The sequence below is a fragment of the Diadema antillarum genome, unplaced genomic scaffold, assembly GCF_040938485.1.
Source record: "Diadema antillarum isolate AM-2024a unplaced genomic scaffold, OU_Dant_1.0 scf00000084, whole genome shotgun sequence".
Lineage (NCBI taxonomy): Eukaryota > Metazoa > Echinodermata > Echinoidea > Diadematoida > Diadematidae > Diadema > Diadema antillarum.
This window is the reverse complement of record NW_027270973.1, coordinates 737,983-761,984: the sequence shown is the minus strand read 5'-3', so window position 1 is coordinate 761,984 and position 24,002 is coordinate 737,983. Positions and strand designations below refer to the sequence as shown.

Below are 24,002 nucleotides of genomic sequence, written 5' to 3'. Positions count from 1 at the left end.
AAAGTAGGTTCACCACACAATTTTTATGAAAATTGAGTGGTTTCGGAGGAAAACTGCTCTAAATCAAGATAACTCGAGTAAATCGTCGATAAAGAAAATCGAGCCGATTTTGACGGAACTATTTTAAACGTGATGACGTCATCACAGCTGACATCCTCCTTCCTTCATCTCTTTTCGACACAAGTCATTCACGATCAATCACACTACACACTACTAGTAGTTTGGCCAGGCAGCGCGTATACGCGTATTGTCAAGAGACATGTGCGCACTCAACTGCTATACGTATTGTACACTGTACTAGTAAACATGCGCGCGTTCTGCAGACTCAGTACGCGCTACCACTGCACACGTACGCATTATAAGCTGTTGTGTGTAGGGTACTGTTGCACGACTGCATAGAGTCAACATGGTGGGCTGTCAAGAGCACCCACACAGTGCGTAAGCTCTACTGTAAGCTAGCACCAGCAATTAGATGAGTGATTGTTTTCTAGTCTCACCTAAATTGCTATCGATTTCTAGGATACGGACTATCCTCAACTCCTAAAAACGTGAGTATTCATCGTAAATTCGGGTAAATTTTAACGGCTAGTCTAGACTAGCATCGTCAGGATCTAGAACTACATTATTCGGGGGACACCCCCGAACCCCCCGAGAACAACGTAAGATACCACACTTCTCACCGCACAGATCAAAGAAAACACACGTAAACAAATGCAATCGTCGACAGCCGAATCACGGACCGTATCGCAGATCGGATTAATATTTCAGATGGTTGCTATCGGCAAGCGTAATTACGCTCTTTTCAGAGCGATTTGCGCTCTCCGTGATTGGCTGCCGGTATTCTGTAATTTAGGGGAATATGGACGGGTAAATTACAGAATACAGACGACGGGAAAGACGATGTGACTGTGAGCTGCAGTTGATTGTGTTTTCTGTCGTCTTTCTACCTAGCTGTCATGTCTGTACATGAATATGGACGGGTAAATTACAGAATACAGACGACGGGAAAGACGAATTTCAGCCCTTCGGGCTGAAATTCATCTCTAAGGGAGAGCCGCCGGAGGCGGGGCCGAAGGCCCCGCCTCCGGCGGCTCTTATACGCACCAATATGCTAATTTATATGACGCAAAACCGGTACCGTAAAGTTCCGTGTATAAGACGCACTATTTTTTCGTCGGAAAACATTGAAAATCGGGGGTGCGTCGTATACACGGTGTAGTAGTAGCGCCCCCTAGCGGTTTCACCCTAACCCCCCTGTCTACACAGGGGAGGTATAAAAGGGATTGCCTGTACGCGCATCCCTCAGTTGTGACCTGGAACCTGATTGAAAGACATACTGACTGAGCTACAAGACAAGTTACAGTTGCAACTCACCAGTAGTGCCGGTAAGTACTACCGTTACTACAACAGTGGCGTCACGGACAATTGTCCTACTTCCTGTGCCATTGTTTTCGTGGACATAGAGCCGCAATTTCAGCTGACTCCGCTGCCGCTATTATTTTCGCCAACAGGCGTTGCACTCCTATACCGCACCGATACGCGAAGGGTGGAGCACATGCGACGGAGCCGAGGCGAGAGCTCTTGGCAGCGCGAGGGAGCTTGGCGGTGTCCACGTTTGTCGATTGTTCCTGTAGTGTAACTCGTCTTGTGCTTGTTTTGTCTAATTGTCTTGGTGTGATCGTTTCATTAGTAATTTTGCTTGTAGGGGAGGAGGAGTCTGTGCCGATTGTTTGAGTGACAGTGCGTGAATTGTTCGCACCTTGCACTAGACCAGGCCCACCTGTATTCAGGGAGCTCCAAATTCATTGAAATATCATCTTTTCTGATTGTTCTAGTTGCAAGCGTGTTTCGTTTGTTAGTTTGATTGTCGATGGTGTTTGCTGAAATTATTCTTCGGCGTGATTTCAGCTTGTGAGTGCGATTGTCATTGTTTGCGTGGTGCGTTTTTCTTTTTAAACGTGGTCCAGGTCTAGATCTCGGTCTAGCCCTGTATACGCGTTACGTGTATTTGCGTGGTGGTCGTCTGCGTGCTAGATCTACAGTTGTCATAATTGTTTCACGTGTTTCGTTCCACACGTGTGTCTCGGTGGCTTGGGTAGGTGGACCTCCCTTGCCCCATTCGTTGCGTGATATCACTGTATTCGTTGCGTGTTGTATCCCTGTGTATACCTGTGTGTCCCAGTTCAGGCGAGTTTTAACTTGCCTGATATTTCGCGCGATAGCGTTGACGGATAGCTCGTGTGTGCGGGGTGTATTCACTGCACTCGCTAGCCGTTCTGTCAAAGCTTCCAGTGTGTTCAGGCTCTGGCGTGCACAGTTCTCCACGTCCATCGTGTGTAAGGAGGGAGGGTATTTCCCTGCGGTGAGCTGCGCGCCTGTTGTGCTGGACCTCTCCGGCATCGCGTTCCCCTTTCAGTGTGTATTCGTATAGCGCGGCTATTCGTGTTCTTCTGTTTTCTCTGTCGCGCTCTCTCCTACTTTTCGCAACCTGCGAGATTCGAAGCGTGATCACCTTCCTTTCTCGATCGCGTTTTCTATTGTCGCGCTCATTCTCTCTTTGTTTGTTGCGTCGACATTTTCACTTTCTGTTGTCATTCTGACTGTTCTTGCTACCTCTATTCTGCCCTTACCAGTGCTCTCCTCTCTCTCTCTCAAGCTGTTAATTGTGGAACGTTCGTGTTTTTCTATTTTCGCGGGAGTATTTTGCCCCGCGATTAGTTAGCGGCAGCGGAAGTCTGTGCATTTCCCCACTTTTTGTGGGAGGTATCCCCCTCTACGTACGTGAGGGAGTGCTACGTCCTCCTTTTCGATTGGGAAGGAGGGAGGAAGTTGGTGGGCACCATTCACTCCTCTTTGGTGAGGAGGGCCTGTCATTATTTTCTCCTTTACTTAGGAGGATTGGATTGCATTTCTCCTTTCGCTGTGCGGAATTGCAACCGTTTATACAATAATTTTTAATTGTTTGTGTGACTGTCCTTTGCCTGACTGGTGCTATAATTTGGCTCATTCATTCTGCATCATTTGGCGGTGCTGAAGGACATCATTCCGGTGAGTACACTGTATCTGATACATTACTCCGTTAACTTTTGATTTGTTTGTTTGGATTATAGATTATTACTATGTGTTTTGAGTATCTGTAGTGTATAAACCTTCATGCTGTTACTGTCATTTTGGATTGTTTTGCAGATACGAAAATAGTTCTGTATCCGTAACCACATTTGACTTAGGCCTAGTTTCTACTGCTTATGACGTGTGCTGTATCGCTGCTGTGCGTCAGGTGTGTCGCATGATACATTGATTGCGTGTTGTCCTTTTTACTTGTGCTGGTGGTAAAGTTAATTGTGACTGATTGTTTTGTTTCTGCTTTTGTGTTTGTACGGTAACTTCTAGCGTAAAGAGATTGTGTTTTCATAAATATATGTTTTTCTGCAAGCACAGAGTTATTTCTCTAGCATTGCCATATTCTATTTTGGTTTTATATTTGTAGGTCCTAGACTCCTGACTCTTACCCAAGTTGAGTTTTGTTACTGTGACCTCCCTATTTTTGTGATAAGGGAGGAGTGAGATCTGAACAGCTGTGATTATTTCTCAAGTGACAACAGGCAATAGAAACAAATTGTAATTTCTTATTTTAGGTTTGTAATTAGTAGCTATATATGTTTACAATTTTATCCGGTGTTTGTTTTGAGGAGTATTTTGGGAGTGTTTGAGTAGCAAAAACTAAAGTGAGTAATAGTTTGTGTGTCAAATGATGTGTCGCTGATTATGATAATTACAAATTGTGGTAATTGGTATATCATAGGTCAGTACCAGTGAGTATATGTTTAAGGTTTTTTCTTCATTAGTACATGTTGATTTAGTTTAGTTATTGGTACCTGTTTTAAACATATTCGTTGAGTGAATAGGTTGTTTGCATGGGTGCTAGTCATGGCGATGCCCATTAATTATTTATCCCGTAGTGAGTTTGTACGTCTTGGATTGTCGTCAATCCAAGTCAATGACATTTTGAAGCTCCGGAATGAGCATGGGAATGTCACTCAGGATGTGTTGGAGTCCTCTGACATTCCAGGGATCGAGGATCTCATCCCGAAATTTGTGTTCTGTCCGCAGTTAGAGCCTGAAGAGTCTTTACCTTCAGACACTGCGACTGCTGATCCCATTGAGACATCAAGGGGAGGAGTCCAATCTCGGGGGACTTCCCCGTACCCCCATGATGCATATCCTCCCCCCAGGGAGGATCAAACAGGGAAGACCCCATCTTCCCATGCAGGGCAGTTGCGTCACTGCTCAGTGCAGCAAGATAGATCCCGACAAGACACCCTATGTGGGAAGTCATATGGAGGTGCTTTCGATCATGACACCTCTGCCTCCGACTCCCAAGAATTTGAGGGTGTAGCAATCGGACAGAAAAGGTTTCAGCGACGTGGAGCTCCCAGAGGGAGGAGTTGGAATGATAGGGAGTACTCCCGAGATAGGGAGAATATTCACTCCCTACCCAAAGAGCATTCATACACACGTATGGGCGGCAGGGCATCGCAATGGGATTACAATGAAACCCAGTGGGGTAGGCAGGAGGGGTACCCTCCTAGCTCTGCCAGGAGAAGTGATTCCCATGACTTCTCCAATGATAGGCCTGGGATGGACCCACCACACCACTGGGGTTACGAATACCTCCCAAAGACTGTTACCTTCGATGGAACAGGTAATTGGAGGGCGTTTTGCCGCAAATTTGAGGCTTTCGCAAATGCGAGAAACTGGAGCCCGGCCCAGCGTTTGGATCAATTATGCTGGTGCCTATTGGGCAAGGCTAGCAATTTCTTTGAGTTCCTGATTAGTCGCGAGCCGGAGCTCAAATATTGTGAAGTCGTGTACCGCTTTGCAAAACGGTTCGATCGTCAGGAGCCAGCGGAGGCCGCGCAATTAGAGTTCAGCACTGCCAGTCAAAGCGCGGAGGAATCTCTTTGCGAATGGGCGGATCGTTTGAACGAACTTGCTAGTCGCGCATTTCCAGAAGTCCCAGAGAGAGCGGTGCAGCAACAGCTGGTACTCCGTCTATGCCAGGGGTGTACTGACAAGGAGGCAGGGTGGTATGCCCTTGACCGACACCCCCTGAATGTAGACGACGCAGTGGAAGCCTTACGGTGGTATCAACACTCCCGTATAGCAGTGTATGGCAGGCCACGCCAAGTCAAGATCATGGCCCTCAACCCAGAAGATGAGGGAGAAGCCCAGGACTGTAGGGTGGAAAATGCCCCCTTCCATTTAGGTCAAGGAGGTACACGAAATGGCCAACCTTTGCCCACAATGGAGCGCCGATTATCAAATTTAGAAGGCTCTGTTGAGCGACTGAGTAAGAGGTTGGATCGCCTAGCATCCATGGAAAACGTATTGGGATCCATGGGAAGGAAGCTAGACAACTTGTCCTCCTTAGGAAAACAGTTGAATCAACAAATGGAGAGACAGAACCCCCGTAATCCTGGGGGAGCTCCAAACTCTCCAGGACAGCAACCCCTTTGCGTCCACTGTGGAAAGGAAGGGCATGTTGAAAGGAACTGCCCAAATATGTCCAGACCTAACAACAAGAAGGTGCCACTCAGGAAAACCGAGGAGTCAAACTCCTCGGGGTCGGAGGATTAGGCCCTGCTCCGACCTGCACAACTGAGGGCCACCCTTCCATTGATATCCAGTACAGTGCTGGAGATGAAGATGGCAGTAGCCAGCCTGAATTTATCCCAGTATTTCCTATATTGTCACCAGACAGAGAGGGAGTAAACCAGGTAGGCAATGCACCCTCAAGTCAGAAAGGAAATACAGGTCAGTCAAGAGATGGAGATAAATCCTTTGGGGTGAGTCCCTTGAGGGAGTTGGACCCTCAAACACCCCTAGATGAGGTGGCTGTATGCAAGGTGAGATCAACTCCCTTGTTTGCAGTACCTATAAAGGTAGGTAACCATTTTCTAAAGGCAGTGGTGGACACTGTGGCGGAAATATCAATCATATCCCACCAGGTGTATGAAAAGTTACAACCTTGTCCACAAAAGATCAGGGATGTGTTTATTTCCGCAGATGGCCGTGATTTGAGGATGCCTGGTATGATTGTAGACCCCATTCGGATCAAACTAGGGGGTTGTGAGTTCTTGACGGAGGTTCATGTGGCCCCTATCGAAGGTGAAATGATGTTAGGGTTAGATCTCCTCCGTAAGTATAGAATTATACTGCACCTACAACATTCACGGCTAGAAATTGGGAATGTTCGCATCCCAATGATGCATGGTGAACAGTCACCATATGGACGAGCTTCTTGCGTGTGCTTGTTGAAACGCGCAATCATCCCTCCAAACACCTTGAAGAGGATTACTGGTGTGATACACCAGCCAGAGAAAGATCTTGGGATTAAGTTTACCCAGGGTATGCTTGGTAGTATCCCACGCTACTTATGCAGTAAGGTGAAAGGGATGGGATATGCATAGATATCAGGGCCACCCCCCTGTAAGGTGTTAACAGAGGTGTAACAAACCACCTCTATGCTTTCTCCTGTGATTGTGGAATGTGGATTTATCACACCTTCCAGGTAGGGGTTTACCCTGCATAGCTCCCCAGCATGCTGGGCGAGTAGCTTCCCTGGTGGTTAGGACACTAGGGAGGAGTATGTTTAAAAGGCGATGAGGAAGATCCCATCACCTTTCTTGGGTGTAAGAAGTACACCCATGCCTGTTTGGAGCTGATACAGCCCAATATCTGTAAAGAGAGTGGTGGCTGCCACCACTAGATATTAGTCCTATAACCTAATGGGAGGATCAGACCCCACGCAAGTATAAAGTATAGTTTGTATAGGATTTTGTAGGATAAAAAAGATTTGGTTAGGTATCTGTTTGAAAACAAAATTAAAGGCATTTTTGGTTTTGGTGGCCAAAACAATATATTTGTTATGGTTCGTTAATTAAGCTTCTGTTGCATTCCATGCACGTATTTGTTTTAAGAATGTTTTCTTTGGCGGTTTTTATTTGTATATTGGTGTTTCTTGTAATAGGAACAGTCGTATATTTTGGGACTTGGGTCATCCCATGAGAGGGGTGCTTCCCCTATTTTAAGGTGTTGTTTTTAATGCTAGTTGGGGCTATAGGGTCTTTACTCCCTCCCAACATCAACGGTCCCTTGCACCTCCACTCAGTACATGAGTGACCTAGGCGGTGGCCCGCTGAACTGCCCTCGGCAGACCCCCGAGGGCTGGTCAGATTGTGCATTCCCATGGGTGGGGCTCTGCGAGATCCCCGGTTGTGCGGGATTTGGGGGTTATAGTTAGGTCTTTATTTTGGCCGGGGCTGTTTTTTTTTTCCTATTATGCCCCTTGTTTTATAAAACGGGGGGGAATGTAGTAGTAGCGCCCCCTAGCGGTTTCACCCTAACCCCCCTGTCTACACAGGGGAGGTATAAAAGGGATTGCCTGTACGCGCATCCCTCAGTTGTGACCTGGAACCTGATTGAAAGACATACTGACTGAGCTACAAGACAAGTTACAGTTGCAACTCACCAGTAGTGCCGGTAAGTACTACCGTTACTACAACAACGGGTACAGTCGAATCACGGAAAAAAATCCGTCATGTACACCCAATTTTATAAGGCCAACTTGGGGCCATGTATGCCCATCGACGTTTGGAAGGTAAGCAATCACTAAAACTTACAGATAAATGAGCGATCTTTCAATCTGGACACACACAAAAGCTGCAAATACGAGATAAACTTACATCGGCCTTGTGCAGTAACGATGTATCAATCTGGCCACAGACAACACTTTACAGCTGTAACAGCACTGCTGTATGCTACCGATGTTAGTCTACCAAGCTACCAACAGCCAACCTAGTAGCTGGAATACGTGATGTACAGGTATCATTGCTAAATTACCGATACGGTAAAACTTATCAATGTACTAGTATCAATATGGCCATAGACAAAATCTGTAAAATACGGAGTAGGATCGACACTATGTCACCGTAAATATGAACGATGTGTGAAGCATGCATGCATCCATGTCGTTCGTTTGCTCTTCATTTCACGAGGCCAGCTGGGATAGCATAGCTACACTGTAGCTGCTACACTGTAGCTAGCTAGCTAGTGTATAGCAAGCCTTTGGCAAAGGCAGCAGCTGCAGAGAGAGGCTTTTGCAATTGACTCGCGTGCACACAGCGATCGGATCGAAGCGCGCTTGCCCATTGCGCGCTGTGTGTGCAAGTCCATTGCTCTCTGTGTGCGTGTGCTGAAATTATAGCGAGCTGCCTTTTGCAAAAGGCTAGCACTGTGCATACAAGCATGGTACAAGAGATACACATGTTACTGGTAATCCCTCCAGGCGAAACAACAGTGAGTGTAATTACCGTACGCACCGTACGTCTTGCCGTATGATCCCTCTGCTACACTTGTTGATGTTTTTCTTATTTTTCGTAATGAACCTTCCAGTCTGACATGCGTCAATGTGCTAGACACCCTCTGCTATGTATGACAGCAAAGATCGTACTGTACATTCATGAGTACGATATGCATGACACATGTACCACGATTGAAAGGCGAAACAATAGCAAGTGAGTACCGAGACAGGTCTCGCATTTTGCGTCTTCCATATTTTGCCGATGTCCGATGAATACCGTTAAAAGAAAGTATAAAAGGAAACGAAAAATAGAGCAAATACATGCTGCATTCTAGGGAAATTTTGAGCTGAAATAATATGTATGACACACGCAATATTTGCGTGGAAATTTTCGTGTTTTTTTTTTTTTTTTAATTTTAGGTCCGAAAGTAGGGGTGCGTCTTATACACGGGTGCGTCTTATACACGGAACTTTACGGTATTCTGTAATTTCCCCCCATATTCATGTACAGACATGACAGCTAGGTAGAAAGACGACAGAAAACACAATCAACTGCAGCTCACAGTCACATCGTTGATCAGCTCGAGCACGCACATCACCGCACTGGCAACCGAACGTACTTGTTGACAGATCGGATAGGCGTATTGCATGTATGAAGCGCGTAGTGAGTTTGCAGTTTGCGCATGTTTACCAGTACGTTGTACAGCAATGCACCGAGTACACTTCAGCGGCTGAGCGCGCAGTTGTCTCTTCATAGTACGCGTACGCGCTGCCCTCCTGCTGAGCTGCTTTCCCGAGCGTGAATGACTAGTCAATCTTCTTGAAAAGTAAAGCAAGATGCCCTTAAAAAAGAGGTAAATTACAGAATACCAGCAGTCGAATTCTCTTAAATTCATTGGGAGGGATATAAAACAAATATACCAGGCCAATTTTTCGAGGCACCGGTTGAAACTATGTGCCTTCGGTGACTTCAGTAGCACTATTTTCTTCGGGGCTGCGCCCCTCAGAAAATAGTGCGCCCCGAAGAAAATAGTGCTACTGAAGTCACCTCATGCGCATAGTTTCAACCAGAGCCTCTCAGGCCTGGTATATTTGTTTATAAAATGGGTTCAAGAATGTAGCCAATAGGAAGCGCTGAAATGAGACACACCTCCTTCCTTTACTTCAGTACAACTGCACTGCCTGTAATCCTATGGTAGATTGCCGATCGTCTGTGCGCGCGGCGGCTCCTTTGATGAATTGCATGCATACGCGTACGCGCTGTCAATCCTGTAAACAACTTCTAGTTCGGGCTGCCGGCCGGCCGGCCTGTCTTCCCTTGTGCATAACATATGTGGCGTACGTACGTATACTGTATTATATTTTGGATCAAAAATTTGTCTTCCACTGATTGGTTAAAAGAGCTTCACGTGATTGTAGGTATTTTGAACTATTTTAGAGTGTTTGTGTGTTTGACACTCCATGAAGTACTATTTGCAAAATGACGTCACTTTTATGACGACATTTTGCAAATAGTATACTATTTGCAAAATGATGTCACAATCACCCTTCTTTACAATCAAGTGTACCCGTCCGCGTCCGGTCCCGAATTCTAGTGTTCAGGTTTGCAGCGGCCATACGAGCGCTTGGATACATGCGACGGGCAACTCTGGCGGTGCCACGGCTACTACGTTTTTCAATTTCCGATCTCTCGCACTGTTGCGTATTGCAGGCGCTGCGCTGCCGCCGCAGTGCGGCTAAGCCTATGGGGCCTATATAAAATGATTTTCACTTTTTATTCAAATTTTTGATCCAAAATATAAAACAAATATACTTTGCCTAGTTTCGAGTTTCTTGTTAAAACTATGGGCCTCGGTGACTCCAAACTAGTACTATTCACTTCGGGGCTGCGCCCCTCAGTGAATAGTATACTTGGGTGACCCGCACCTCGTCATAGTTAATGTTTGCGCATATTTGAATCACATTTCGCCACTGAAATTCTTTGAAATTCATCTCACATACAGGAAAAATGCTGAAATTTCCAATGGAATCACAAGCTCACTGATCGATATCGAAAATTTGCAGCTATCGTCCTCAAACGCGAACGATGCGAAAAAGTTGCGCGCTAGGGGAGGGGCCCGCAACTCGTCACCTGCGCTCCCATAGACAAAGCACGTGAAAGACGTGTGCGGGTGACCGTGATGCTCCCATAGACATACACGTAAAAGATGCGTGCGGGGACAGTGGTGATACTTTACACGTAGTGTCCTATTCCGATTAAAATTTCAGATTTTCGCGAAAAACTGTTCGGTTTTCACCAAAATTTGCTTGGTTGTGGTAGCCCTGCCAAGTTTCAAGCGTATTGAACACAGTCCTGGGCATAAATTTTTGTTTAGTGCGCTTAAAACAATTTTAAGCGGGGTGACGGTATTCGGGCCCCTGACGAGGTGCGGGCACCTCACTATACTACCGTAAAGTTCCGTGTATAAGACGCACCCGTGTATAAGACGCACCCCTACTTTCGGACCTAAAATTAAAAAAAAAAAAAAAACACGAAAATTTCCACGCAAATATTGCGTGTGTCATACATATTATTTCAGCTCAAAATTTCCCTAGAATGCAGCATGTATTTGCTCTATTTTTCGTTTCCTTTTATACTTTCTTTTAACGGTATTCATCGGACATCGGCAAAATATGGAAGACGCAAAATGCGAGACCTGTCTCGGTACTCACTTGCTATTGTTTCGCCTTTCAATCGTGGTACATGTGTCATGCATATCGTACTCATGAATGTACAGTACGATCTTTGCTGTCATACATAGCAGAGGGTGTCTAGCACATTGACGCATGTCAGACTGGAAGGTTCATTACGAAAAATAAGAAAAACATCAACAAGTGTAGCAGAGGGATCATACGGCAAGACGTACGGTGCGTACGGTAATTACACTCACTGTTGTTTCGCCTGGAGGGATTACCAGTAACATGTGTATCTCTTGTACCATGCTTGTATGCACAGTGCTAGCCTTTTGCAAAAGGCAGCTCGCTATAATTTCAGCACACGCACACAGAGAGCAATGGACTTGCACACACAGCGCGCAATGGGCAAGCGCGCTTCGATCCGATCGCTGTGTGCACGCGAGTCAATTGCAAAAGCCTCTCTCTGCAGCTGCTGCCTTTGCCAAAGGCTTGCTATACACTAGCTAGCTAGCTACAGTGTAGCAGCTACAGTGTAGCTATGCTATCCCAGCTGGCCTCGTGAAATGAAGAGCAAACGAACGACATGGATGCATGCATGCTTCACACATCGTTCATATTTACGGTGACATAGTGTCGATCCTACTCCGTATTTTACAGATTTTGTCTATGGCCATATTGATACTAGTACATTGATAAGTTTTACCGTATCGGTAATTTAGCAATGATACCTGTACATCACGTATTCCAGCTACTAGGTTGGCTGTTGGTAGCTTGGTAGACTAACATCGGTAGCATACAGCAGTGCTGTTACAGCTGTAAAGTGTTGTCTGTGGCCAGATTGATACATCGTTACTGCACAAGGCCGATGTAAGTTTATCTCGTATTTGCAGCTTTTGTGTGTGTCCAGATTGAAAGATCGCTCATTTATCTGTAAGTTTTAGTGATTGCTTACCTTCCAAACGTCGATGGGCATACATGGCCCCAAGTTGGCCTTATAAAATTGGGTGTACATGACGGATTTTTTTCCGTGATTCGACTGTACCCGTGTATACGACGCACCCCCGATTTTCAATGTTTTCCGACGAAAAAATAGTGCGTCTTATACACGGAACTTTACGGTAGTTTGGAGTCACCTCTGCCCATAGTTTTAACAAGAAACTCTCAAGGCCAAGTATATTTGTATACTATACGTACACTTTGTACACCCCCAGTACAGTAGACCAAGCGTTATGGGACCGGACGCGTACATGGAGTCACTTTGAAGAGCAAATCCAACGATTTAGCAGGTTAATTCTCACGCCGTTTTCAGAGTATGTTGTCTAGTAGGCCTATATGAGGAGTCTATATCAAGTCTTTAAGGTAAAGGGTGCATATTCTATGTAAAATAAGTAAGTTTTCATGCGGGTGTCCGGAAACCCAACCCCCCATTATACTTATACACACTGTATGGTAGGTGTTCAACCCACCGACCGGGTCCATAACGACCGACCGCGCATTATAATGGCATTGCGCGTACAGAAAGAAAATGTACGCATGGGACTACGCGCAACGGTGTTCGATTCTTCACTGGGCTACGCTACCGAGCAAAATGTGGCGAAAACAACTAAGTATTCCCTCTAAATTACCGAAATTTAGCAAAATCGAATAAGGTTTATCGTGTAACTACATATAACTAGGCCTACTGTTGTACCTTTGCTGACTCGTTGTTAGATGTACATAGAGTATCCTTCCGTAATAAATTTAACGATTTTGACCGCAAAATTGTCACCGCCGCTTGTACGATCGTGCACACACGTTTACACCACAGAGTTCTGTGGTTTACACATACACATGACATAAACATTTTGTCGCCCGCTACGACCGTACGAGTTGATGCAGAAACGAGAAATGAATGTGAAAAAACAAACCGACTCATCCAATTCATTTCAATTACGATGAAAAGTTTCCTAATGAAAATCAAGTCAAATTCATCAAACAGTCCTTCAAAAGTGATATCGAAGGATTCAAAATATATTCAAATATTATTGGGGAAAAAATGACGGCTAGAAAAAAACAGCGGCCTGTCGGAAAAAAACGCATTTAAGTGCCCTTTATACGTATTGTCAGGGTGGTCGGTTGAAATGAGCAGGGCAACTGAGTGCGGCAAAAATGACACCCCACGCGTTCGAAGCCGCCATCTAAGAGCGCGTACCTCAGATCGCATTTTCAGTGCGCGCTTGTGAATCCGGAGTATTTTCTCCACACGTGAGTAAAATTTCAGGCAAATTGTGAGATTTTTCACGTTTCTATTGATAGCAAAACGTTAGGTGTCCGGCATTATGAACACCCAACCATACTGTATGTGCGGGACTTCCGCGAGTGCGACGTGCGTAAAAGTTTGGGACGAACATCTTCGGACGTCTTGACCCACAAAGGTACGTGAAAAACGCTGAAAAATGATGTTAGTTTTCGAATTTTCGACCCATTTTATAAAACAAATGATGCACAGGATTATTTCGTGGCGTTAGTGTAGGCGTAGCTCACTCTCGGGTATTTACAATGTAGTGCAACATGCACTCGGCTTCGCCTCGTGCATGTACTTCACAATTGTAAATACCCTCGAGTGCACTACGCCTACACTAACGCACTCTATCCTGTGCATCATTTGTATAATAATGGTCGGCCCCTCACAACAGACAGATATCTTTCATTCACTCTGCTGTGCGGACAGCGATCTAGCTGCGCACACAAGAGCTCAGCCTGCAGCGGTTTGAACAAGCGACCAAGGCGTCTTGTAGGCGAGAGGAGTTCGAAGGCCGTTTTACCCGATGTAGTGCGCAAAAGAAACAAATAATCATGAAATTGGTGAGCTTTGCTTGTTCCTTATGCATGCCAAGCTTTGTGATCTGTTTTAACGGAAAAACCAGAGTATTCTTCCCCGTTTCGTACTTGCCGTTGTCGGGTAAGTTAAGTCCGCACAGCACCTGCTGCCCCTGAACTCTACACCGGAGCACTCTGTCTCTGACGGACACAATATGGACACTCCCAACCCTCACACACACAGTGAACCCTCAAAGATATGATTATAATGAAACAGAATTTAAAGTGATAATAGAATATTTGTTGTTGTTTGTTGATATTTGTTGTACGTTTTGCTGTACATTGTGCAAAGGCAATGAAGAAGAAAATGCTCTGTGAACAACTTATATTAATGTTTGTACATGGATGTGCATGTACAATGATGATACCGAAACCAATAAATCAAATCAAATCAAATCAAATATATGAATACGAAAAAAAAAATTGCTGCCTTTTCAGAGTTCACATCTAGTTGCCGATAAAACTTTGGTGTCGTTTACATCACACAAACGACACAAGATAACATCATGATCACAGTTGTCAATAAAGTGACACACGCACCAAAGGGGCTAAAATTCTACTTCGGATGGTCCAAAAGCAGATATTTCACGGCGTAACAATTAAGAGGTGGTGCGTTTTGACATCGCAACGTGTACAAAAGCCCCACAGAACAAACATCCGGCTACTTATGATTTATTCTTGCCACTGTACCCTATACCTCTGGAGGAGTAAGGAAATTAAGGAAGAGCATGCGCACTGTCAAGGTTGACAGGTGCAGCAAATAATGCGCGGGCCTTTGCACTCGCAACCGAGTCTTCGTGTATAGTTACGATATATTCGTGAACTGCATCAGGTGATAACATGGCTCTCCCTACATCGGTGTCCAGTTCGATACCCCCTCCTCCCCCTCCTTCTCCCGCCGTCCTAAATGCCGGCGCACCCGAAATCGATGGACCTGGTATACAACGACGCAAGTTCTCGATTTTGGCTACGTAAGTATTACAGACACTTCACCATCATATTCTTTACTTGATCCATAAATGCAGTGCACTTCCTTGCATTGCCTTAATTTTATCGTCGTATTGAACACCGGCTGACATTGGCTTTACAGAAAAGCTATGATCTTGACATGTGTAGAGTTCCACAAGGGCCTGCAAACACCTTCTTCACAGTATTGGGTTGGCCGTATGTTATACATTTTGTATATCACTTCCAGAGGAAAAGTTAATACATACTGTATGTAATCGGTAAGGGTCTACCTTGGTGGCAAAAGGGGCTTCAAGCTGATGAGTGGACCAGCCTTGCGTGTTTCTGAATTTCGAGTTTCAATTTCAAATTTTACGTTTGTAGTATAGCAGATTTATTGTTAATTGTATAAAGCCCTTCATAACTCGGGAGTCTGCGTTATATCTTCTTTGCCGTTGACACGAAGTTTACGGCGACAGCTTGGGAGTCTGCGTTTACTTTATTATCAAAATTTGACACTTTACGGCAATAGCAGGACAAAATTTGGTGATTAATAGTAAAAGGAGTGTACAGCTCTCCATATATACTACCTGGAAAAAAATAGATATCGGGCAAGAAGGACTTAACTCGCAAATAGCAAAACTTCGAATTTCAACTTTGTCAGTGAATTGAAACTTTACTGCAATAGCAGCTTTAAATTTAGCACTTGTATAAATGCTAACTGGAAGTGTTCTGTATTGGGACCTTTTTTAGTTTTTCTTTTCGAGTAATCATGCTCGATTTAAAACATTCTTTTTATGCCAATATTAATTAAGAATAAAAGCCCAAATACACATTTGGATTGAGTGAATGCAACGATATTCTTAGAAAACATCGGTGAAAGTTTGAGGAAAATCGGATATTTCATGGCACAACTGGTACTCTGGTATCACTTTCTGCCGAGGTTTCGAAAGTCAGAGACCATTGTCAATACACTGATTAAATACCTTAGAAAATACTAACAGAACACACAAACACACACACACACACAAACAAACACACACATACATAACACAAAGTGCATACATGATAGAAAATATATCATGATCATTTGCGTTCAAGTTACAATACACACACGAGGACGCTTTCGATTGCAACTCTAAAGTGCTGCGTTTATGGGTTTTTTTTAACGCTATTTAGTATTTTCATATATTTTACGTTTTGCGCTAATTCCTGCTGACAATTCTTTAAAGATTCACTTTTACGAAAGTCACACATGGAGTTATCGAAACTTCTTTGTAACATTCTTCCTCCATGTATTGTTTGCTACCGTATGAAGCTAACCATATATCCAATAAACGACATAATTCAAAATAATTCTCGAAACAGTGAGTTCTTTCAATATTTATATCAAGCCTACTATACTAAATTTTCCGAAAGGAAGTCATTGTGTTACGCAGGGTGACTTGTTCGTGTTGTTTCCGTGCAAGGTGTCCTGTGAAATTACAAGCAAATCCCAGCAATTCCTTCACTTTCACTGATATAAAAGTTTTTGGCGAAACATTAATCCTTGTGGGGCATTTACACTGTAGTTTTTTGGCACATTCCCGTTTTTAGTCGGAAGTGTCTGGAAAGTACCGGTATACAGTAAGCGAAAACCGAAATAGGAAAAACTATCCTCAGAAGTGAAATTCTGTTGAAACTGCCCAGTTTTATTCCGATTTTTGCCAGTGTGAATGCTCGCTCCCTGGCTAGTCAGTTTTATTCGTGACATCCGTCTTTGGCCAGGGGAATCCCCTGCCCGCCTATGCCTTTACCCAGTGACATCACTTATCTCGGTGGCATGAGTACTACTAACCAAATAACCTTACAATATACACCTACAAATATTCTTCCGATTTTTTTTTTTTTTTTTTGTGCATGCTCATTTCCTAAACACACACACACACACACAACCCAGGTATAGATGCGAGAAATCAATGCCATTACTACGAACATTTTATTTTATTTTTTTCACTGACCCCTGCCACCATTTATAGCCTCTTGAATTTGTTTATCACAGATTTAAAGGTATGTTTGAATAGCAATAATATACACGTAGGTGCCAAATTAAAAAATACCTATTACCTGTCGGCCATGTTCGTACATTTTACCATGCTGACCGCAGAAAGAAAGCTGATTAAAGGGTGTGTACAGTTCTGGTCGAGGTGTAGATTTAGCTTTTACTGTTTTGTGAGATATTCAGAAACCACTCTATGAGATGTCAAAGAGCATGCAGTTCTAAGGGGTATCAAAAGTTTATTCGATGAAAATCGGTTTTGAAATGGCTGAGATATCCAAAAACAAGGTAAAACAAAGAGATCCTAATAAAGTTGTGGCATGTCGCCTTTTATTATTAGCACTTTTTTGGATATCTCAGCCATTTGAAAACCAATTTTCATCAAATAAACGTTGAATCCTTCTTAGAATTACATGCTCTTTCCTATTTCATAGGAGGCTTTTCATTATCTCACTTAGGAATGTTCAAAACATGAATCCCTACCTCAACCAGTACTGTACAGTCCCTTTAAAGTAAGGTTTCTGTCATTGCTCCTTACTATCTAATTCTATATCGGCTGTGTGTAGGCCTACACGTCGGGTCCATGGTATATCTGTCCGTCCCCCCCCCCCCTTCTCTCTCTCTCTCTCTCTCTCTCTCTCTCTCTCATGTCAGTTAGTATAATAACTATTCACAAACCCGTCCGCTCATTTGCTTTATGATATCTAAAAAAGCTAACCTTTGCCTGCTTTGTATGTTTGTGTTGCTTTAAATCAGTTTAATCGAATTCAAGACGTGCACAATACAACGTATATATGCGATCTATATCAGTAACGCCCGCACAAGGACTACACCCCAACTGGTTGTGTGCACCCGTTTTGTGTACCCGGTGTGCAGCTAATGTGCTTTGAGCGGTTGCTGCGACAGAATTAAGCCATTTCGTAATTAAGTCATGTGCACATTTCGAAAAATGACCTTTCTTTTTTTCTCTCTCAATTGGTTAGACACTTCAATTGTTTCTAAGAGACATACTGCATAATACGCTTGCCATGCATATAACAATTTATGGAATTTATGTTCAAACAAAGAATGAACTTGCGTAGAGCAGGAGGCAAGAATGGTCTGTCAATGACGGTTATATAGGGAAGCATACTTATTTCATTGTTTTGCATTGAACGTATAAAGAAACTTTATCTGTTAATATTGCCAAATAGCACACTTACTGTCAGGTGGATGTGCAAATAATCATTACACTATATATAGATGATTACCACATCAATATGGCTGTTGGTACAAATAACCCTTGTGGAACTACAAACCGTCTATTAGTGCACGCGTGGAGTTAGGAAAGGAAAAAAAAAACACTCTGATTTATCTCTCTGTCTGTGTAACAAGTTACTCCCCGTACAGAATACAGGAGACATACAATGTGCATGTATTACTGGGTGCACGTCATGAGACCGACACCCACGAGTCATACAGCCCACGTGTTACACAGCTCACGAGTCATACAGCCCATGAGTTCGACATTAGAATAATAAGGCCCACGAGACCGACACATTAAGCCCCGTGTTGTATCTGTCGAACTCGTGGGCTGTTTTTACCTAGTGTCGAACTCGTGGACTTTATTTGCCTAGTGTCGAAGTCGTGGGCTGTATGACTCGTGAGCTGTATGAATCATGGACCTGTTTTCAATGTCGAACTCGTGGACTTTATTTGCCTAGTGTCGAACTCGTGGGCTGTATGACTCGTGAGCTGTTTGACTCATGGACCTGTTTTCAATGTCGAACTCGTGGGCTGTATGACTAGTGAGTGTCGGTCTCGTGGGATGACCCCGTATTACTTATCGGTTGTTCTTTCGGCAACGCATTGGTTGGCTGATAAATTGGGCTAGCTGATTTTCTCGTACAGGAACTACTTTTATCTCCCATCGAAAGCATAATTTCCTCTAAATTATAGGCCTACATGTACATGTATATCTTCCTACTGATTCTTTATCGTTCTATCGCACAGGGAATCGAGTCCCGAGGGACAGAGATTAAAAACCGCCTTATTCCCCTTGAGATACTCCTGAGGAAAGATGATGACATCCTGACCATCTCGCCGAGGAATCTCAGCCAGTCTATCTCCAGCGACAGCATTGAGTCCTTCACACAGCCATCATTGCCCGTCTCGTCAAAGGGCAAACCACCTCCCGAACAACCAAAACCACCCTCCGAACAACCCTCCGAACAACCCTCCGAACAACCCTCCGAACAACCCTCCGAACAACCCTCCGGACAACCCTCCGAACAACCCTCCACAAGGATCGACCTCGTCAACATTTGTGGAAATCCAGGTATTCATTGTAATGTGTATTACGGGTAGGATGAGGATGTCGGTTGATCAGCATGTGCGCGTCTAAATTCGCAACTGACTGTTATGGAATGCTCCCCGGGGAGTGGAGAGTGAGCATTGTCAGTTATGGTTGAAAATAATGTAGGCCTATGGTCAAAATGTTCACTCTTGAAGGAAAAAATAACAAAGAAGAGTGAATTAAGAGTGAATTTGGAGTGAATTTTGAGTGAAAATCTTTATTTTCACTACTTTTTGAGTGACCTCAAGGATCACTCAAAGATTTTCAAAAGGATACTCCTTGAACACTCTGCAGAGTGGATATGGCGCAATATAAGTGATATGTTGTTATTATTATCATTATCATTACATGCATGTGATTACAATTATTTCTGAATGTTTCGTTGTTGTTTTCACCTTACAAAACGACTGTAGTGTAGCATAGGAGAGAGAGAGAGCGTAGGAGATCATGCGCATTTGCGACTTCGTGAACAGGAAAAGAGCATGCGCTGCATGGTGGCGCGGACTCTAAAATGTTGTTCATCATTAGCAGGAAAAATGCTTTCTGTTTGGCAACATGGTAACTCATTTTATCCATTCATGTATACATGTGTCTCATAGTAGTTAAAACAAGTAATGCTACGTTCCAATTTTTTTCAGCGTCATATATTTTTATACATTTGCACTATAGGGCCTATCGATAATTGGAATGCGTCCATGCTTTACTGAAATTGAATTATGATTCGAATTTATATTTTTCCAGCTGCCAACGGATTTCGAATAGTATTTCAACCATCGTCCCCGCAATCCCAATTGCTAACACCTGAAAGTCTCATCTCTATGTGCCGTCATGATGACGTCATTGTCCGCAACACTACACATTTTCAGGCGGCGTGCGCACTAGACGGGCAAGGATCATGCTGCGCCACCTGGTCCGTGGCCAACTATGTAGCCCTGCTTGCAAACAAGAGCTCGTGCTATGACATCACACCCGGAGACGTTAATCGCGTCAACGAGCTTTTGTTGCGTTGTGCTCCTTTCTATTCTTCAGGACAGCTACGGGCTGGTTGCAGTACTTCCAGAAATTGCGTCGATGTACCTCTGGAATGCACTGAATGGGACGCAATCTACTCTATCTTCTTCTACCTCACGCCTAGTGAGTTTGACTCGGATGTAGTAAATAAAGGTGCAATCAATTTACAAATGTTACTTCATGTGTATCCCCTCAGCGAAGGGGCCGAAGAGGTTCGATCAATTTTCCTCGAAAATATCCACGGCAGAACGTTGGACGACGGCACAACCAAAGTGCTCGGCATCGGAGTGGACATTTTAAGGGTCAAGCTTACCACCTACTCCGACATCCTTCATACGGACTTCGTCTACATTGGCATTGGGGGCGCTGTGGTCACGGCCATAATTTGGCTGTACATGGAGTCTATCTTCGTGACAGTAATGGTTCTGCTACAGATGGCACTCTCTGTCATCCTAGGTTATTTTTTTCACTACGCAGTATTTGACTTTACATTCTTTCCCTACATGATGCTTTTAGCGATAATTTTGGTGATCGCGATCGGGGCAGACGACGCCTTTATTTTTCACGACATCCTAGGAGAGAACCAAAGAGTATCACCAGTAGGGTTCACGTGGCCCGTAGTACAGAAGACACTCGGGGAAGCTTCCGCTACCATGTTTGTTACAAGTTTTACTAGTGCTTCTGCACTATTCGTTACTGCCACAAGCTCCGTGACAACTGTCCGAGTCTTTGGGATTTACGCGGGAATGGTGATTTTGCTTAATTATATCCTGACTGTGGTCTGGCTCCCGCCTGCCGTTATGATCGGTGAAAGATATTTCAAGCGGATCTGTATTACCTCGTCCAGACTCGATACAAACAAAAACTTCAGAATTCGAATTTTGGTGGCTGAATGGTCACGTCGCGTAAAGGGATTATTCAAAAGAGTATTCAGAGTGCATCTCCCTAAAAGTGTATTCAAATTGCGATTTCTATGGCTTCCCTTGTTTTCCTCTCTCATTGTCATTTCATTCGTCGTTATATTTGTCTTCCCACGGCTGACTCTCCCGACAAGAGGAGGGCTCCAACTATACCAACTCAGCCATCCTCTCGAGACGTATGAGTACGTTTTGATGGATGAATTTGACTTCGAGAGGGCAAAATCCTCCAATCTCCCGATCATCGTTGTTTGGGGAGTGGTTCCCATTGATAACGGTAATCACTGGGACCCATACGATCGCGGCTATTTGGTGATGGATAAGTCATTCAACCTCGTCCAGCCAGACTCTCAGGAGTGGCTCCTTGCCTTCTGCTCGTCGGTACGAAACCAGAGTTTCTACCAAGACTCGGTGTACGAGGACTGCTTCGTGGAGTCCCTCAAAGAATTCCTGGAAGAACCCTGTGCGGACGGCAGCGCAGAGGCCTGGCGATTTCCCTGCTGTGGTAAAACGCATGATGATTTCCCGTACCCACCAGACTTGTTCCAGGAGTGCACCGAAAAGTTAATGACCCTCCGTTGTGCTCCAGGATTCTGCTCATCGGTGATGTCCGGTTCACGATTCGACGCAAATAATTCAATTACGGCTCTCATAGTGCAGTTTAAAAGCTCTGTGCTGGAGCAGTTTGAGTACAAAGAGACGAAGATATTCTGGGATGATGCCTCGTCCTGGGTGTCCTCACAAGTTGCGTCAGCTCCGCCTGGGCTCCAGAGCGGCTGGTTTGTCACAATCGGTGAAAAACAACCGTACTTTTTGGATAATACTCTCAGCTTTGCAAACGGTGCAGTCAGTTCCCTAGGCTACTCTATTCTCATTGCAGCTGTGGTGGTTCTGCTTACTACCCAGAACCTCGTCATATTAGTGCTCGTCGTTCTTTCGATAGGCGGCGCTGTCGCTACCACAGTGGCCTGCCTGGTCTGTGCCGGGTGGGAGCTCAATGTTTTTGAAGCATCAATATTAGCGCTAATTGTGGGACTGTCCGTCGATTTCACGCTTCACTATGGTGTGGCCTACCTGCGCGCCTCAGGTGTTGGCAGATCGGCAAGAAGTGAGCATGCGATATCAACACTCTCTTCGGCCAACACCATGGCGGCGCTGTCCAGTTTTATGGCCGGAGCTCTGATGCTTCCTGCAACAGTTTTGGCCTTCAGGCAGCTAGGCATCGCTCTGCAGGTCACTATGGCTTCCAGCTGGTCCTTCGGTACTTTCTTCTTCATATCACTCTGCAGGGTACTCGGACCGCAAGCCGATTGTGGCCAGCTTGGGCCCTTACTTGTGGGCCTGTGTCGTGGATGCCGAAAAAGTGCTCATGATATATCAAACATGATATAACTCTCTGTACACTCAACACGCAAATATTATCATGAATGAACATTCACTCATATCAAAACGTAGACATATCGCTGTTTAGCACAGAATTTGTTTGGCTTATCATCACTAACCAGGATGACTGAGTCACTGGAACGGTGCAACCGATGGTTTCAGTCATAGCTTGAATAAATTGTGTGATAGACTGCTTGGGTAAGGAGTGCTTGCAAAGACGCTGAGACATAACATTTTTTAAGTGCGGGAATGAAATTAACCAGCCTAGGGAATGTTCTCAGAAGCCTTTTGCAAGGCTTTTTAGGAATGTAAATTGAGAACTGCCAGAGGCATTACTGGCTATTGAATTTCTGGGTAAAAATCGAATTTCGGGGGGGGGGGGGGGAAATAGTCCATACACATTGGTTTATAACATGTAGTTGGTGAGGCTTCAAATATTTCACAATGTGAGACACAAGAAATTCTCGCTGACACAATGACCACCTGTTTCCGTCTATTTATTGGCAATAAAAAGTCACATATTTTAATCACTACTCTTCTGTTGATGTACAATATAACCATACAAAACTATGTGTCCAACTCTAAAATTTTACTTCCATTCTGGATGGCAACGTGACACTTCAGAACTGATCGTTCATGCGTACGACATTATGTTGAGTAGTAATATGACATTAGACAACCATATGACCATTTAACCTGGGAAATATATCACGACACATGAGCACATGGTCAGATGGCTGGAAATGGACATCTGATACATATCACACTGTTGAAAAACAAATGCCAGTACAGCATGAATCAACAATTCGATATCCTATGGAGAAGTATTCAAGGACTCATTGACATGTCAACAGTGTTTGATAGGCCACATAATAACAATTCTAGTAAACATTTCCTAACAGGAGAAAAACCCCTTTTCACGCAAATTCAAGTAACAAGCAGTACAATGTAAGTCAAAGAATTTCGAAATATCCCATTTTCCTTGGTACACTGTACAGTTTAACATTTGCCCCTTGCAGATCATGACATATAGTCATTATCAGCCAGAGGGATAGGACGATAGTATGATTCAAATTGCGGCAAGCTTTATTTGTAACACTCAAGCAAACAAAATTAAACTCTCATCATAATCACTTTCAGAGAAGAGGCGTGCTCAAGACTCATGTGCAACTATGTTATTACACCTTTAAGTACAAGAAAAAAAAACCACTGAAGTTCGTTACTCATTGATCACGACTTTTGATACACTCCTCTCAGACCTCCAGTGATAAGAGAAACCTTTGAACTTGAACTCAGCAGTCTACTTCTTTTAGAACGACACTTATTTTCATACAAAGCCACCGATATCTATAATGATAATAAATTCATCCCACTGCTAAGAATCGATCACTTGGGTAAATGCACTTCAATAAATTGACTAAAATTCAAGTCTGCATTGTTGTCGTTCCATGTTCCTGATAAAGGCTGCTTTGCAGC

The 24,002-nt window shown here is 44.1% G+C and overlaps 1 protein-coding gene across 1 annotated transcript; it reads left to right on the top strand.

Annotated features, from left to right (window-relative positions):
• Window positions 1-6,083: 6,083 nt before the first annotated feature.
• LOC139717868 (protein dispatched homolog 1-like) lies at window positions 6,084-22,535 on the top strand. The gene is made up of 6 exons (XM_071629357.1): window positions 6,084-6,168; window positions 6,572-6,627; window positions 7,172-7,252; window positions 18,873-19,197; window positions 19,957-20,682; window positions 21,283-22,535. The coding sequence occupies exons 1-6, from the start codon at window positions 6,084-6,086 to the stop codon at window positions 22,533-22,535; spliced, it is 2,526 nt and encodes an 841-aa protein (XP_071485458.1).
• Window positions 22,536-24,002: the final 1,467 nt, after the last annotated feature.

What these genes read in the sequence shown, in the direction of transcription:
- LOC139717868 (XM_071629357.1), top strand. Translation starts at nt 6,084, where the DNA reads ATGCCTGGTATGATTGTAGACCCCATTCGGATCAAACTAGGGGGTTGT. An exon ending in GGCGAGTAGCTTCCCTGGTG is followed by an intron (nt 6,628 to 7,171) that starts GTTAGGACACTA and finishes ACCTCCACTCAG; the next exon opens with TACATGAGTGACCTAGGCGG. An exon ending in GGCACTCTCTGTCATCCTAG is followed by an intron (nt 20,683 to 21,282) that starts GTTATTTTTTTC and finishes TCCCGACAAGAG; the next exon opens with GAGGGCTCCAACTATACCAA.